At 37.2% G+C, this 19,132-nt stretch overlaps 1 protein-coding gene across 2 annotated transcripts in view; it reads right to left on the minus strand.

Annotated features, from left to right (window-relative positions):
- The window catches only part of IMMP1L (inner mitochondrial membrane peptidase subunit 1), a 30,550-nt gene that overhangs the window by 6,865 nt on the left and 4,553 nt on the right, over nt 1-19,132 (minus strand). For both annotated transcript variants that reach the window (XM_085062998.1, XM_085062999.1), the window contains exons 2-4: nt 9,776-9,908; nt 8,950-9,038; nt 8,316-8,442 (exon numbers count right to left, since the gene is read on the minus strand). In XM_085062998.1, the coding sequence (XP_084919124.1) occupies nt 8,316-8,442; nt 8,950-9,038; nt 9,776-9,880 (321 nt within the window). In that variant the 5' untranslated portion in view covers nt 9,881-9,908. The remainder of the gene's footprint in view (nt 1-8,315; nt 8,443-8,949; nt 9,039-9,775; nt 9,909-19,132) is intronic.

The raw sequence follows: 19,132 nt of genomic DNA on the forward strand, positions 1-19,132 counted from the left end.
AAGCATTTTTCATTGTGACAAACTGGCAAAAATTGCCCTATTACTCAGCGGGGCAGTTAAAGTGGCAAAACTGAAGTACAGGGCAAGTATTTGATGCATATTCATATAAAACATTAATTTACTTGGGGGGGGAATCATCAAATAATTATATTCTTTTGGTTTCTTTACATGATGCCAAAATTTTTTCTTTGATTACTAAAATATCTTCAAACCCAAGATATAAGAACCCTACACTGCATTTAACTGGCATGCTAGAAAACTAATGTACTGCAAATAAAATTAACAGACGGAATTACCTGCCTCAAAAGTACCCCCAAACCCAACTAAATGAAAACAGGCTTCTGTGGTTTGGGATTTTTGTTGTGAGGGAGTTTTTGTTTGTGATTTTAGGGGACTTACAAACATGAATGTCTTGCAATCTCAAAAAACATCAGCACGTACAATCATCTGCGAGTAGATGTTTGAACTTTTGTAAGGTCACAGGTATTCACATCACCTCCAGCAATATCAAAGTTTCAAACTTAAGAAGAACTTTAAATCATTCTCATCTTTTCTTTTCAGTTCAGAGGCTTCCTTCTTGAGCTATGATAAGAACTAATCTCAGTGCTGGACAAAAGAATAAAGTCTGCAAGTTCTCATCTATCCCTACTAAGGTCTATTTAAGTGCCTCCTACTTTGGTACAAGCAACAAATGTAATTGCCTCATGGCCTGCGGGTGTTCATTTAACAAAAGAAGCTTTTGTGAATAAACCACAGGTGTTACCTTTCTTGATTAAAGTGAAATATGATGAAAGATTCTACAATATCAAATGACAAATTTACTAAATACTGATTAAATTGCCTTATTTAAGTAAATTGCATCTAGTTAGGATAAAATATACACCATAGAAATGCAGGAGTTTGTTTTATCACTCTATACTTAAAGTCTCACATAACTACTCCTTAATCCTTTATTTATTAATTCAGAACCAAGACTGAACAATGCTGAACAAATACTTTTTTTTAATGATCTGGTTGCTCCAGGCACTGTTTCTGTAGGTTTGTCATAAATGTTGTTCATATTAAGGCTGCCATCTGTGTAAAACCCAACCACATTAATTAGCTCAATATTTTCAAAATCAGAGTAAGCATTTATATTTACCTTTTTGTGCTGAAAAAGCCATGAAATGGTAGCAACCACACTGGAACTTAAACAGTACAGCAGATATTAAATCAACATCTTCTGTGTATCCTTAAAAGGCTGAATTACCTGGAATTTAATACTTCCTAAAAACTATAACATAATTAATTTACCTTAAATTTATAGGCACTTCCAAAGAGTTTAGCATTTTCCCTCTACTTGCTGAACAGTTTAAGCTGCTTATGAATAAGACATAATGTACTTGACCCAGTTTGTTTAAATGCACATATTAAAAAGAAGACATTATGGTGTAGATCCAGATTGTTATTAGTGAGGATGACAATGAAAGACTAATGTGGTTTCATATAGAAATTAAATTCATTGTGATTACATATTTATATTATTAATTCATTCTCTGTAGTAAGACATTTGTTATTTTAATAGATTTATAAAAAGGTAAGATACGAGAACTTAGGTCTAAGTTTTGAAATTAAATATTAACCAATATTAAAATCACATAACCTCCAGTGTTAATTCACACACCACAAGGGAACTAAGGAATATTAACTTAGACTTGAATTTTTAAGACATTTTTCTCCACCATGCAAGCACACCAATTGGGTGTTGTTCTGGAACACAGATCTGGGTAAACTCTTCCAGTGACCTGTTAAAGCATTCATTGGTTATTTGAATGTTTGGGGTTTAACCACTGTTGCTCCTTCTAAACTTTGGGTAATGTAGGAGTAACTACTGCTGTTCTGAGATTGACTTGGGACTTAAAAGGTTTGATCACTACCCTCACAGCTTAATAGGAGAGGTTTTCACATCAGAGATGTCTAAACCAGTCAAATGAGAATAATACCTGATTTCTCTCAGTATCACTTTTTACCTTTGCAAAAGTTTTCAGCTGTGTTAAATAATTCAAACACTTGCATGCATTGTTTACTGCTATAAATATTTAATGCTGAGATCTAGATCATATTGTTAAATATACAGATCTGAGTCAGCTGGAAAAACTATATATGATTCCTGAAATCTCTAGCTGCAACCCTAAATTTAAATTATTAGTCATCTTTCCTTTTCTAAAACTATTATCAGTTAAAATTAAAACTAACTGGTTCATGTTCATAGGTCAAAACTTTCAGACCCAAATGTCCTTGCTACATTTAGAAACTCCTCAACAAAAATTCAAAATATCTGTGATTCATCAGTCCAGACTCTTACTAGATTTAGATTTACAGAAGATGAGCGTTTTGAAAGAAAATATTGATTACAAATCCATCAAAGATTACTTAACAGTTTGCAGAGACCTTTCTGACAGCAATAATTAAGAAGGACTTAATTTTCTTCTCCAGATAGCAGATAATGCAGCAGGGTCACCCAAAAGTATAGGTTTGAGAACAAAAAACCCTGTGGGTGCAAAGCCCAAGTGGAACTTGCTGGTTCTAACACAGAGCCCATCACCATCACCAGCGTGCCCTGGCCAGAGCCATGCCTGTACTCACCGACCTGCAGTTCAGCCTGGGAACAACAATGGCTGATAAATGCTGTGAGCAGGGTTCAGGAATCTTAAAGGTACTGGCTGCCAGCTCCATCAGGAGTGACCTGAATCTCTCTTGCACAGTTGCTATAGTCAGACTAAAACCAAACATCCTGAGCAGTTTCCTAGAAATTATTACTGAGCAAAGGAATAACAGAATCATAAAATCCTGAAGGTTCAAACTTATCTGACCAGCACAGCCAAGGCCATTTTCCATAGAGGAAAAATATCTAGTGCCATAAATTCAGAAATTAGTGCCTTCCAAACACCTTTCCCTTAAATCCTGGAGGACATTTCTTTCTGCTTTCATTCAGGGATGAAGTGGGTGAACAGGAGCAGCAGGGCAGTGTCAGAGCCTCGCAGTGCTCACCCCACACTGGTGTCACTGGCCTGTTCTCAAGAGCAGCTGATGGGGTGCAGCTGCCTCCTCCTGGTCACATTGTGGGGAAGAAAGAGCTCTTCCAGAAGGAATTGGGAGACCTCGTGGGGGTTCATTCAGGAGCCTCTGGCTGTGTCCCCATGAGCTCTGGTACAGCCATGCCCATGTCTGGCCACCCTCCTCCCTGACCCCACAGACCTGGATGAGCTCTGGTGAACTCTTGATGCTACTTCTCTGTTCTTGAAGTATCAAAACCAAAACTGCAATGGTACAAAGCGCAAGCCGCTTGAGCAAAAGAAACCCTTGAAGTATCGAGAAGAAGACTGATAAAATCCTTTGTGTTTCTTTTCCTTTGAATAATTTAGTTTTGGCAAATCATAATTTTGATTGAAATGGCTTCTCAGAAAATTCAAGATTAGCTTGAGTCACAAACTCTCTATAGAGTGATCTGCAAACACAAAGTATGCCAAATCAGCTCTCCTCTCCACCAGACATTTAGCACAGCTGCCGGTTAAAATTATAGCGTGACTTCTCAAGCCTCTAGAACACTTAGAACTAAGGAGGAGAAAAAAAAAAATCTTACTCATTTTCTGTATCAGCAACTACTGAACCTTTACTGTAGTACTAAACCATGAGTGTAAACATGCTATAAAGATACTTAGAACAAAGGGAAAAGAACTAGTGTTTTAATTAGGTTTATTTCTGATTGCTATTCATGATATTTTAAAGAGACTATCCAATGGTACTGAGCGCTCTGAAATATCAAACCACTTTTCAGTGTCTTGCACAGTGTATCCAAAACCTGTAGAACTGCCCAGTCATTATGATACTGTGTTGTTTGCCTTGACATTATGTTATTCTCAGTACCCCCATTACATTCTTACTGCATTTGCCAAGAACTGTTTAAGAGTTAATAGCACTGTGCAGGGCCACCTCTGTGATGTGCAAACACAGTGAGGTGCATTATCTTGGGAATTCTGTTAGCTCTGGAGCTCCCACAGGATGAAGAGATGCCATCTCCGCAGTGAAGCTCACTTTAGCACAAGGTAAACACACTCCCCCCCAGCCAGGCTGGCAGCATTAGTGGTGAGCTGTGATTGATCAGCAGCATGGGGTTGCTCAGATATGGATTTGTATCTCAGCTTTTTATCACTGTGACTTGTGAAAGGCAGTTCCTTATTTACAGACTCTGCCTCTATTAAGTGACATTATTAGGGACTACTTTTGTTTAAGTGCCACAAAGGCTTAGCACATTGGTGGTTTATGACATACAAGCTGTTTGAATCTGATGGTTTACCCTCACTTTTTCAGACTGTAAACAGGAGCTGCAGCACAAGAACATATGGTACGTAAAGAAATTAAAGCTAAAGTAAATGGCATTAAAACAAATTCAAATAGAGCAATAGGATACTCCATCTGAACTATAAACCTGGATCTGAATTAAGACTTTTTAAAACAGGAAATAAAAGCCTAAATATGAAAAATAACCTTTCAGTTGTTCTTTTTTAAAGACCATTTATGGGGCTTACTGTGATTAATTCCCTTATTAATCCTCATTATTTACATCCATATAGTCAAATTAATAAAATATTTTTTAATAATTGAAACTAGTTCTGAATACAACATAACTTGTTTACCTTGTTAACTTCTGGGTTCATACCACATTGCCTCTGATACAGAAAAAATACATTATGCATTCTTAAATGTTTATTACAGCAAATATACTTGCTTCTATTTACAAATGCACATTTAGCCCAAAACCAAAAAAGAGCCCTGCAAAACTGCTAGCCTAATGCTCATATTCCATACCAGACATCAACAAAAAGGAAAATTACATTTTCCTTTGTAACACTACAGCAGCTTACGCAAAAGAGAAATGTTATTATACTTGCCTGTAAATAGGAAGATTTCCCTCATTATTGTTATATAAACTCCAACCTTTTGCATATGAAGGGTACAAAGGATGTTTTTTATGTACTTAAATTGTGTTTTAAGCACATGCTTAATTTATACCACTCAGTTTTATATGTGGCATTAGTTCCATCAGCCTGTAATCCAACAACTCCATCAGACAGTTTTTTGATACAGCTTTACACTTAGTGCACTCTGACAAAAATAATTTTTCTTATATGATGTATTACTTCAGTTAAATATAGCAGCAGAAGTATTTTAACTGCCACTGCTATAATACATTTCTACTCAACTGAAATACCTCTTTTCAGAACAGTTTATTCAGCTTATGCATGATTTTTTTTTGTTTCTTTTCATTATAGCTTGGAAGGTTGGTTTGTTGTGTTTGGAATTTTTTTTATATTTAAACTACAGCTATCTCCTTGGTTGTTTGCAGCAATACTCATCTGTGTCATTTTACAGAGAGCAAATTGTAAACAGAGTTCTCCATTCTCCTATCTACACATAAAGGCATGCTGAGGAGTATATTCATGAATGAACCAGGACAGCGAGTAGGATCTGATTTGAACATTCTCTTATGCTTCAGAGTAAGAATAATGTGTGACAGTGCTTCTAAGCACAAAAATCCCTAACTTAAAATCTGTAAAATATGCCAACACTACCACTGACACAGTCAGTACAGGCTAAGCACAATTCCTACCAACATGACTCTAAGGATTCTCCTTAGGGCAAATCTAAAGCAGCTGCTTAGATTTCACCCTCAGCTGCATGAAGTACACTGTATTGCCATTATTCTGACATGTCCAGGAACTGGCTAACTCAGAAAACCTATCCACTAGTTGGCAACCACCTGCACAGACTGAAGCAGGGGTTTGAGCTGCCTAATTTGGCAATATTGCTAGCATCTGATATTTCATATTTACTGTGATAAGTCTGCAAACATGACAAGAATGTCCCAAAACAGGAGACAAGGCCTCAAGGAAAGCTGAGCAGTTCACCATAACAAAAACAAAGACTCCTCTGCCCTTACACACTTTGCAGTGAGCATTTACACACCACTCACATTTCCCATTTGAGAAAAAGCAGTTAGTAGCCAAATTTGAAGTACAAAACTCATGACACTTTCTAGGCTTTGCTCACTTAAGGAGTGGTGCATTTCCCTGGTGGATAGACCCCCCCAGCAGCACTCCTGGCCATTTGGAATCCTAGTCCAGGCCTTCCCTCAGTTTGGACAATCTTTTTTTTTCAAAAACCCACCTCAGGCAAGTATCAACAAAACAACAGCCAGTTCTCGCTAAATCTGCTGCCATTGTTTGCTGTGAGGAATTCTGTGTTTGAGTTAAAAGTGCATTGCACAGTGATTCACTGAAATAAGGAATTTAATTAGACAATTGTCTAAATATAAACATATCACTTTTCCCCTCCTCAACAACAATTTACTTAGTGAACAATCCAGCCTCAGTTATGAACATGAAGTGCAGATTCTCTATGTTGAGAATCTACTCTTCTGTAAAGGAAGTGTCTCCTGAACAGATGGAAAGACCTGCCTCTTCAGCAAGCACTAAAGGTAGAAGGAAAACAGGCACAGGTATCAGGCACAATGAAAGCATTTCCATTAAATAATTTCTCCTCCTAGATACAGTTTATGATGTAAGAATTACAAAAGCTGTCACTTTCCTGTATTTTCACACATTAGCCTGTATGAAAACAGGAAATGGACTCTGCCTTCCCTATCTGCTCTTTCTCCTTACATTTTGGCTTAAAAATGGAGACAAGAAATCCTGCAGTAGGGCACAAATAGTTCTGCTGTATATTCATCTGGTTATTTCACTGTTTCCAGAAAAGCTGGCATCCTGTTAAGTAAAAATCATTCCCAAACCTAAGACAAACAAGGAACAAGATGCTCAGAGAAATTCAGTTTGTGTCTTCTGACAGAGTACACAGAATTCAGGTTTCCATCTCAGGTTGGTCTCCTCTGGGAAATTCGTATTCCATCACAATTACGATCTCCACCAGAGCTAGAGGATTTCTTCAACTTGGTATGGAAACGTGGGTTTGTGTTCTTTGGGGTTTTTTGTACATTTTTCCTTGGTTAAACTCTTTCCAGAAATCAAATTGTGCTAAAACTAAATGTTCTGTCCTTCCCTTCAATCTCTAACAAAGAATGAGTTCCTCATTTGTGCCCACAAGTGACCAAAGTCTAAAAATGGCAGCTCCAGTGGCCCTGGCATTAGACCAGAAGGGCACATCCAAGGCAGGTGCCCAAAATGCATTGCCTCAACACTGGAGTGGAAGAAACAAACTCAACCCCTCAGAACAGGGCATGAGTCATATTCTTGCTTTCTGGTGCTAAACAAAATGTTGACAAGAATTTGGCCACTAATTTTAGTAAAGACGAATTCCACTTCAGCTGCTTAGTACAAATGAAGCAATAGAACCTGGAGGCTTCACTGGTGAAGGTGGCTGCCTTTATGGAAGCTAAATTCACAAACTATAGCTGGCTATAAGGAGTGTTCCATAATATTCTCCACCTTCACAGTACAGGACTTTAGCCAGATGCTTATTCTTCTTATTCTGACTGTGAGGATGAAGTGGATATGAAAGGGCAAAATAATAGCTTTGTTTAAAGATTCAAAACACCTGGGAATATCTGATGGCTCCACAAGGTGCTGAATACAGGTAATGGTCAAACATGCTTCTGGGGCAAGAAACACCATACATTTTCCTGTGATCATAATTCCTGATGATTTTTCTAATGACAGCCTAAAAAGAAGCTGCTAAAAATATTTTGTCTCAGATCTTCCCAAACTTCTGTGCAGTCTATCTGCATGAAGACAAGTGAGCATTGAGATTATTTTCCCCTTTTCATTGCATCACCTGACTTTTTGGCCAAGTTAGGAAAATTGCTACTTTTCCACCCATACCTAGGAACATTAAAATATTGTTACATTGAAATTGTTAGATACACTAAAGTATAATTTTGAAAGCAAAATATTCAAAGCTATTCCAGTCATTTAAAATACAGGAACAGTTTTGCCTGAACACCAAGACCTTGAGTCTGCTGTCTGTACAGCACTTCATGCAGAAAAAATTCAGAGTATTCTTCCAGAGAAAAAGGACTAAGCAAAGGGCAGAACACAAATATTATCTGTGTAGAGTTCCTACAGAGACAAAAGGCAGAGAATGACAGCTTGGCATACACAGGCTAAAAGTACAACATTTTACTGTACATATACAAGAATAATCATTTATAAATGTCATACTTTATGATTTATGATGATTCACAAATGTTGCAAATCCTTTACAGACCAGCAGGGCTACTGAAGTAATCATTAATTTACATAGTAAGAAACTCTAATACTTACATAGCTGTGACTCTTAAGGAAATCTGAAGGGTTGCTTGTGCAGACTTTATCCCCTTCCAAGCCAATTACTCTTTTACAGATATTTGATTTGGGGTCACTTGGGCTTTTCACAATTACAATATCTCCTCTGAGATGAAAAAACAGAAACAAAAACAAACAGAAGAACTCTAATTACAAACTATTTGGCTGAGTACATGAGCATCAGGGTGCACACTCCAAAAATATTCATACACATTAAAAACAGTCCCTTGTGCTGAAAATTCTTGTGTACAATTTTGGTTTCTTCAGTTTTACTCAGGTGTAATTTCACAAAGTTTTAAAGGTGGAGTGAACTTTTGTTACTTAGATAATTTATGAAACATCTAAGACTACAACCTGAGGCTAGTAATACCCATAGCTTGGTTTTCAAGACCAAACTGCTTAGAGAAGAAGTTACAGTCACTCAATAGAATCATTTTGGGGTGGGGGGGGGAGAAGATTTTTTCAGTTTTTTAGTCAAAGCTGTAAGTGACAATAGACTAAATCCAAAGTGAATTCTCACAAGTTGTTCATTGGGCTGTATGTGCTGGTAACTTTAACTTCCAGACAGTGAAAAGTTAGTTTAGAAAAATCTGGTCTCAACAGAGGAGCATACTTTCGAATGCAATAAAAGTGGCGGCTAAGGTTCTCCGAAAAGACAATATCAGAGTTTTGAATGGTTGGTTCCATTGAAGGTCCAGAACACTGCAAATTAAAAATAAATGAGAAAAAATTACTATTTCAAACTACTTTTATCAAAAATAAATTTATATTCAAATGATATCTAATAAATTAGAAAAGGTATAGTGTAGAGAACTAAAAGTGAGCTCCTCCAAGGAAATACATGATGCATTTAAAAGCTGAGGAGAGCCTCCAGATCAGCCCCAAGTCTGTTACAGCTCCACATTTCCTTGGGATTGGTCCTGAACTGAGCTAGGTGCTATGGGCCCCTGAGAACTCATTTCAGCACCCAATCTCTCAGAAAATCAGTGCTCAAAGCCCTGCCAGCTTAGCCCTTTCTCCAGCTTCTGTAGCACAAAATCATCACAGAAGCTGTAAAAGCAGCTCATAGCCAAACTCCCCCATGTCCAGCAGCAGTACCTGCTAGGTTAAGGACAAGGGGAGGAGGGGGAGGGAACATGAAACACCCAGAAAAAGCATTTCCTCTTGGTGACTCCAGTCTTTCTTAAAGGATGCACTCTCCGCAAAACGTTTAATCAGATTTTCCCATTTACTTCAGTGATGCCTCAAGCAATAACACATCAGAAAATATGAATGCCTCAAGGACACATAACTTTCATAAAGGCTGGACCCGCTTCCCATAAATTGTGTTTAACACCTCAAAGAAAATTAAGAAACCCAAAATATCGGCATCATCCCATTTAACAATTTCAGTATTACAGTCTTATCTTCTTTTAAATGTCATGAAAATGAAGAGTTACCACAACAATTCCTCCAAGGTACTCAAAGGCACAGTGTGCTATGCAGCCATATTGCACAGCGTACCCCAGAAATCGGAAGGTTTTTCCTAGGACATTGCGAAGCATCCTACAGTGGTACGTTGTTCAGCTGGTTCTACAGTGAAACAGAACAGTATCATTCATTTGATAACAAACAATCTAACATGTTGTGTCTGACAGAGGGACAATATTAAAAAAAACCCCAACAATGTAAAGAAACCAACAAATAAGCAGATATATCTAAGAGGTGGATTTAGTTTAAACTCAAAAGCCATCAAGAGGTTTTTCATTTACCATGCAGACCTTTCCACATGTACAATCAATTGCACCAGAATAAGTTAGGACAACTGATAGGAGTTTTGGTGGTTATAGAGAGCTTTCCCTTGACTGCACATCCATTTCCAAAACACTCGCATATAGAAACAAGGCATCAGGTCTTTAGGTTCTCAGCTACAGCACAGTGGCATAAGTTCAGCAGCACATTAGACTGCAAACATACTCTGACCCCCTTCACCAAATATTCAAGTTCAACTCTGATTAGGGGATCCAATTTCTGCAATGCTAATTAATTAAAATGTTTCCTTACCCCAATTTTTATCATATAAAGTTACATATAATTATCTTAAGGAAGTGCAAAACAGACATACTGAAGTAACTGAAGCAAGTTTTACATTCTGCAGGAAACCTGTCCCCCCTAAACTCAGTGTTGCTTTATCATGAATTAAAACCGCTGCAAGATTTCCCTCATTTACTAAGATGGCTCAATACAGTTTGCTAAACAAATACAGTATGTTAAAGAAAAAAAAGAGAAAAATGCTGTGTACAATATGCCCACTTAATAATGAAATAAAGACATCTTCTTTATTTCATGATGTTTCGTTAATTAAAGACAGGACTTTAAAAGTGCATAGCTTTATTTTCACAACTCTCACTAGAATTTAATGCGAATTTTGCCTGAATACATTCAAAAGACAACCATTATTGGGAGCAAATGTTCTCCACCAAGCTCATTCCTAGTTCCAAAAGATGGGGTTTTTTTTGTTACTTTGTTTTAACATAAAATTTCTCTGGACTTGAACCACTTAAACCAATTCATCATTCTTAAGATTAGCTGACCATTTTCACACTAATAACCCAAAATACAACAGAAAGCAGAAAAGTCTTAAATTATGTCATTACCAAAACCAGCACCCAACACACTTCAGGAGCTGAAACTGCTCCTCTGGAAGAGGAATACACTTTCACCAGAATTCATTCTGGAGGCAGAGAAGTGGTTGGCTCTTCTCAAATCAGTGCACAGTAAAAAGCACCAACCAATGCCTTATTCTTAGGGCTGGACACACTGTGAGCCCAGGAATGTGGTACAGGTGATAAAAGGAAAGTGGAGGGACAGCAGACCAATTTGAGTTGCACAAATGGTGTGAATTCATGACCACAACTATGTTTTGAGAGAAGTCCATCAATACTCCTTAACTGCACCTGCTAGAAAGGCAGCCTCAACATTGCTCATGTTCAGGTAAACAGAAAAATACTGCACAAGCATCCTCTATTTTTGCTCCACGCTATTCAGAAACCTTATATTACTATATTAAGGATTTAGGCACCTACCTTTTAGGCAGGTAAAAAGGAATTGTACAAACCATGCGTTACAATGCCCAGAGTACGTAGACCAAATTGTGACAAATAAACATTAAGAGAATATACAACCCTTTCATGCCAAGAGCTGTCAGGTTGTAACTAAAATATTTGTATTATGAAACTACAAAAAACTGCTATGCATCTCAGAAAATAAGTTTCAAAGTGATTGCAAGCAATTACCTTTTGGATTTCGGATGACACAAACTTAGGGATAGTTACCCCGAATTTGAGTTTCTCTGTGATGTTTGCAAGTCGATTTGTGAGCTATTCAAGAAAACCTAGGGCTCAGAGTGAGCTTTGCCTGCTGCTAGAGCTGCCATGGTAAAAAACTAACCACAAGGACAGAACATGAGTGAAGAGCTCTCAGATCTCTTAAAATAAATTCTTAACTCCCAAGACATGGATTTCACCAACTCCAGTTTTAAAATGTAGTACAAAGGATTTTTTTAAAATACTCAGGCTTATCAGATTTCAAGATAATGATGAAAAAATTCTTAACTCCTAGATAAGATTTGATTACTACTCAAGGAAGTTAATTTCAAATGAAGGCACATGTATATCTGGATTATACAGTCTGATCCTGACAAGGTAACTCCTGAGGATGGGAGGGTGTTTTAAATGTTAAGGTTCATCTTTAGACATCTAATGTTCATTCCACTGAACAGCTACAATCATGAAATTTTCCATGTAGTTTTAAGTAACAACTTCTAGTTAATAAGTGGTTGTAGCAAAAATAAGTCCAGTAAAAAAACTATCAGAACAAACTAGTTTATTAAAAAAATTAAAAAAAAAACCCACATAGAAATAATTAACTAGGGCATCATTAAAATATAATTGTTTCCTCTGAGAACTTCATATCAGTACATTTTTAAAACAATGTCATATTGTTGATCACAAGAAAGTAAACAGCTGAACAGTTTTCCATATCACAGAATTTTAATGCAAAGTACCATCAGCAGGCAATTCCACCAGATCAAACATAAGACCATTAAGCACAATAAAACAAATTATTTAAGTCACAGGCCCCTTGAAAACTTAATGGTTCTGTTGTATAAACATCCTTATAGCAGAACTAATGGCCTAAAACCTGTTGTAATTACTTCCAGGTACTACCTACCATCAAATAGTAGGTAGCTGAAAAATTTATACTGCAATAGACATCAGTTAAAAAAGGTCACACATCCATATTTATCACAGAGAACACAATTTGGTTATTTTACAAGAACTGTATAGTTTATCCCCCACAGCAAATAAAATGCAAAATGTAGTTACTATTATCTTCTGTTCTCCTTTCCCTCCATAGCCTATGCTTTCATCACTTGATTTTTTGTTTGTTTGTTTATAAAATTAATCACAGCTAGCAGGGTAGAAATCACTTTGAGCCTCATGAATGACATCCAAGAGATGGGAAAGGATTAGTTCTCAGTTGCTGCCAGTTATAGCGCCAGGTGGCTTTTTCTGCAGTGAAGGTGTTACCGATAATCCCATTACATTGGTACTAAATCTTGCAGACATCAAAATTATCACCAAGGTTCCTTTTCATCCCATCCTTTCCAAATGACTGGAAGTCGCTTCACCTGAAAGAAGTCAAATCCACATGCAGCTGCTGTTTTAGCAGCCAGCGGACTCCCTGAGAATGCCAATCGTGATCCAATTTCGCTGTGCTGGTGGCCCCCTATTCCCTGTCCAATAATACATCTGTTAAAAAATCCTACAGCTACAAATCAAGTTTAATCCTACCAGGGACCTCATGTTGGTCTTGTCTTCCAAAAAGGCAGCAGGTTTTGCCGTCTATCTCTGCTAGTGTCTGGGGAATACTCTTTAAATCCCAGCTCTACTTAGAAGAATAAGCTAAGGATCACAAAACATGACCTCAAAAACCCTGATATGACTATATTCTGACCCAGAGGCATTCATTCTAGGTGAAGATTAGAACTTTGCATAATAAGATTACACAGCAAGTGAATGATATCAAGGGACTATCCATATGCAGCCGCCTGGTTTTCTATAGACAGCCTGTGCTCTGCAATATGCAGTGCAGACGAAACAGAGCTTGGGCTTTCTAGCTGAAATAAAATAGATTCACATAAATTAGTTGGCCATTTCCAGATTCCTAAATCCCCTATTACATCTTTTATTGACAGCTCCTGTGAGGATAGCACAAATGGTATTCTCTTTGTACTCTTCGCTTCTCTAACACTCACGCTCTGAGAGAAACGTACATAGGTTGTCTAGAAATTAACATCTTGTTTGCTGTAATCTTGGATTACAATTAACTGTGTACATAATAAAATTAGGAAATCAATGAGCAGATTTATCATTTCCAGAAAACCAATGGCATTGTGTGAGTTTAACATATGGTGCCGAATTTTTAAATACAGGAAAATGAAAGTTGTAAGCACAGAAAGGGTGACTTAAAAAAAAAAATCACTGGATTTGATACTTGACAGATTTTTCACTTTCATAAAAAAATTCTAGTCATGTTTGTTTTACATAATGCTTCCCAATCCTGGAATTTCACTGAATATTTAGTGGGAGACTATCCCATTTTCTCCTTCCAAAACAGAAACTCTCCTCCTAACATTCTCCACTTTTTAACAGACACCATTCTCTACAAAAGACAACCCCATAACTTGTTCCATCTCTTTCCCAGAGTTACTCTGAGATTACTTAAAAAAAAAAAAATCCAAAAATCCAAACCGAAGAAAATACTGCACACTGACTAGGCCATTTATATATTTACATTTGAGCTGTTCTTTATATTAAACTATTATTTTAAAACTTCAGCATGAAATTGATGCTATACATGCTAGAGGAGTGAAGGGTGTATATCTTCTTTATTGGGATTCTTCCCATATTAGATACTCAATATACAAAATGCTTTAAATATTCTAATTACAATCTGAGGATTCCATACATCTAAAGCAAAACAAAGAACAATTTCCCAAAGGTCTTTCTGTCCTGGGGATCAGATAGACCTTGCTTCATATTTCCAGCTGTTGCTTTACTCTGAAAGGAACACTGGACTTGGTCTGGCAAATCTGAAAAAGCTTGGTGATATTCTGGAAGAGATTACTTTTTTACACATTACTAGGCACTGCCAGTTTGTCTCCAACAAGTGCTCCTTCATCTACTGATCTCAAGCTGACAAGGAGTTTAATCCTGCAAATATAACGCACATAACACAATTCACTGGTGTTAAATAACCAGAGACTACCAACATGACAATGGGCAATTTTTCACCACAGATTTCAGGTAGTTCTCACTGGTTCTATTTACCTCTGGGAAGCAGCTCCTAACACTTCCACAACCCTGTATAAAATGCTGTTTTAATGGCCAGGTGCATTCCAGAGCTTCTCCTCCTCTGCAGCTCCATACACTCCTCTTTGCTGAACGGTGAAATCCAGATAGCTGAGCAAAGGCATGGTTGTACATGGCAAGCCTGAGCCTCTGAGGGATGCCAAAATATTCACTTTACAGTCTTCTGCAATAATGTCAAAGGTAGGACAAACACCAAAGGTCTGGCAGACATCACAGTCACTTCACTGGTAACTACATGTGTTTATCTTAAATTTCAATATATTCACTTTCTTGAGACACAGACATATAAACATTGAAAATTCATTTCAGTTTAGTAAGACAAAGAGTTACAAGTCCAATTTTAACCTTAGGCACTAAAAATCTACAACCCTACAGCATGTGAAGTTGCCCATGGCTCACATGTCCCCTGCACTTCCCAGCTGACACATGATTTTGGAAATACTACTCAAAGCAGTGAAGAAAAGAGGGGTAAATAACTCCCCTGTGCACTGAGAACTAAAAAGGCTGTTTATTTTAAATATTTTGTCATTACAGAGAGGATAGTTTGCTGGTAAAAAACAGCAAACACAATAAAAACACCACAAACAAAAACCCCAAACTCCTCCACATCAAACAAGCAGCCTGTTTCAGCAAGACTATTTAGAAAGAAATAGTTGTTCCCACCTTATCACCAGAGTTGGTCTCAGACAGAATGCCATCATTGAAAAGTACTCCACAGTGGTTTAGGAACACAGAAGTCACACAGTGTAAGATTTTTAAACAAATAATAAATCAAACCTGACAGCCAATTAAACCATAAGCAAGCCATTAAACATTTGAAAGATACAAAAGCAAAAAACAAGACCAGTTTTAGCACTGTCAGAAAATAGCAATGAAGGACCCTTCTGTATGTTCATCAGTATTCCCCAGCTCTGAGCATCACATTCTAATGAAATAGTTTATGCACACTCTGCATTAAAAAATGTGTTAAAAAACAGGAAAAGGGAAGACAGAGAAGACTGTGCTCAGTATTTACATTTTCAAGTTACCTGAAAAGAAGAAAAATGCAAATCAACTGCTTATCGCTGTTACTATTCTTGGAAAAATATTGTCCATCTTCCTGTATCACTTTTTAGTTACAAAGTTCTAAATACACACATGTACATGGATTCAAGTACTCTTTTCAGAGCAAAATTTTACTTCACGAGAGTTTACGCAGTAAAAATAAACTGTAATCAGTATTTTTTCTCATTGCTCAGTAAAATTTTATTAGTTATTTCTGAGCTGTTTTATGTGTAAAACACAAGTTCTGTAAGGTCTTCTCCACTTAGAGATACAAGTATAAAAAAGTTCCAAACATCAATAGATGAGTGCAATGATATTCAGTCTAAGTTAATCCCCAGACATCCAAATCCATGAATAAAAATTCATCAGTTTTAAATACACTGAGCCTATTAAACAAGAACAAAAGCATATGCACAAAAGAGCTTTTAATATATTTCAAAGCCCACAAGAGCCATGGTCTCATTAAAATTATAAATTACACAAACATGGAATAAAGATTCAAACTGCAGTGCAGCTAAGCAGATTACAGCAAACCCCGCGTTCCATATGATAACACACCATGGCCCTCCCAGATGGGGGCTTGGAACAAAAAGGCCATCACTGCAGCTAGGGAAAACCTCCTTGTGATCTCTGGTTTCTGTTCAGCAGATGACAGCCAAATAATATGTTGATTATTCTGTTTGTGCTGCTAAGCTTGTAAGATGGAATAAAAGCGATATGATCTATTGTGAACTCCATGCTAATGTGTTGCTCCACTCATAAATAATATACTGAATTTATTCTGAAACTATCTTTTTATCTGAGTTCCAGGTTTTAAATGCATGAACTAAAATAGAAAGCCAGCAGAAGCTATTATTTAATTTGATGGTTTAAAGTAAAAGATACAGCTGACACAATAATAAATGTGAAAACTGACTACTTAGTGAAGCAAAAAAGCCGAGGTGCTTTTCTCCAATTTAGCAAATGATTCTGTGCTGAGGTGCAGAGCACCTGCAAGACACGAGCACACTGCAGCCCCACAAACTGCCCTATCACTAATACCAAACACATCACCAAGCAGGGGCTGTATGGCTTATTTTACCACAGAATCCACCCCAAATACCAATTTCAAATGAGGACACAAATACTTGCAAACCGAAAAACAGTACAGAAACAATCATTGTATAACTTCACTTAAATGATGTCTCCCTGAACTGCCTTCTTAGAAAATATTTATGTTTTTAGTAAGTGATCAGATTTTATTTTATCCAACTTTACTTATTTAGTTTGTTCCAAAAGTACAGAATGTGGCTTGCCCTTTCTTCCATGATACACTGCTCTTCTAAAAGGAAAATCAGTGACTTCTCATATAGCTCCTTTCACAGATGTTTTGTGTGTGCTAAACAGTCTGATGATATTTCTACAATTTCTTTTTTTGTGAATTTCAGCTCTTTTGTGCCAGAAATGTTAAAAACTCTATTTAAAAAAATCACTGTGGCTTGGTAACAGCATGAGAACACCAGGATCAAACACTGCTTCACACTTCTTTGACCAATGGAAGCACAGTTGAGAAAAGGTGGAAGCATGAGGCTCCAAGAATGTGCAACAGTTTTCTCAGAAATATAAAAAATGGATGTAGAAAAAAAGTTCTATTACCTTTCTTCCTTTGCTAGGGCCACAGTCTCACTTCTAAATGACAGAAATATTGAAAACATGGCTACTGAAGAGTCATATGTATTCTAATGAGCCTTAGGGCTAAAAATTCAGATTAATTACTCCCTCATTGCAATGAGATAACACACATCTATTATTTTCATACAAAACCACGACAGGGCTTTGAAACAATTAGTGAAGCTCACATTTCCAGCAGCAGCCACAACCTCAGGTGTGTCCCATTTGCAATACACTAAAGTTATTTTGCAGTTACCAGTTACGGGATTGTTATTTCTGGGACCTTGATGACATTTCAGTTTCCCTCCCTGTTTCAGTTTCTACAGTTTTAAATGTTAATTATTTTTACTACTCTTACACATCTCACACAAAATGCTATATAGTACCTGGGGGGGAAAATGTTAGCCCTACTCTGAGATGCACACTCCTGAAATGGGATTCCCACAAATACAGCACTCTTGGCATGGAATTGGCAGGCTCAGAGTAGAGATGGAAGAAGCTGAATCCACTGAAATAAAGAATAATGATAGCTTGCTGAAATACAGCTTGGCTACAAAAAAAGCCAGATATTCAGTGCCTTCTGATTTTTTTTTTTACCAAAATATTACTCCAAGTTTTAAACAGTGTAAGTTTCCCTAAGTAGCCAGTTCTGAATCTGGCTTTAGAATGAGTTTTACTACGTTGCTTGCTTGTGTTTTACCCAACTTTATAACTCACACTGAAAAATCTAAATTTTAATTCCTGACTAAAGGCCAAAATTACTATTTTCTTCATCTGCCTCTCAGTGACCTAATAATTTTACCATTCTGCTCATATTATTTGAAGAACAATCAAGGCATCCCTCTCTGTGCTCAGCCCAGGTATAGTTAGACAGCTCTACAGAATTATTTAGTGCTGCACACCCAGGTTCATGCCCCACTATGTGGATGGCCAGCGTGCTGTGAAAGCAGAGGGAAGTCCATTGAATCCATCTGAATGTAGGGGTGGCTCTGCAGGATCTTGTCCTCGTGAAACCTGAGGATTGTGCTCTTTTGTGAAGCCTCTGACCAAGTTCACTTCTTGGGAAAGGTATAACAGCATCATCCTGCCCTGGGTCAGGAACTGCATCCCTACTCCCAGTGCTACCCAGCTCCTCCTAACACATCCACACCCAGCCCAGCTCAACCACTGCTCTCCTGCATGGCTCTGTCAGACTAAAGATTGAGCACTTCATAAATCCAAAGTGGCCAATAAAGGGGGAAAAAACTGCTTGTTAGAGGATACAACACTACTTCTGCATTGGTGGTAGCTGAATAATCAAGCTAGCATTCCTGACAGGAATATCCGTGGAAGACAATAACCAGAAAATATCACTGGCCTGTACACTGGAAACCTGAGTTCCCATGTCTATGGGTCTCAGCAGGAAGTATGACAAACACAAGGAAAAGAATCTCTATTAAATACAGCACTAAGATGTATGATGCTTCTTAAGACACTACATTAAACTCACAATTAATTTTCAAGATTACCAGTCTTCAGGTTTCAGTAGTATTATACTGTACAATTCTGAAATTACAGAAACATTAAATAACTTTTTAAGTAATTCCCTGTCTTCAGCAGATACTACTTGAACTCATGTCTCCTAATTTATTTCTATTTTATAAGAGCTGCTTTAATATGACACAGGTTTAAATTTTTTTCCTGTTG

The sequence above is a fragment of the Lichenostomus cassidix genome, chromosome 5 (genome assembly GCF_008360975.1).
Source record: "Lichenostomus cassidix isolate B80296 chromosome 5, HeHo_3.0, whole genome shotgun sequence".
In the NCBI taxonomy this organism is placed as follows: Eukaryota; Metazoa; Chordata; class Aves; order Passeriformes; family Meliphagidae; genus Lichenostomus; species Lichenostomus cassidix.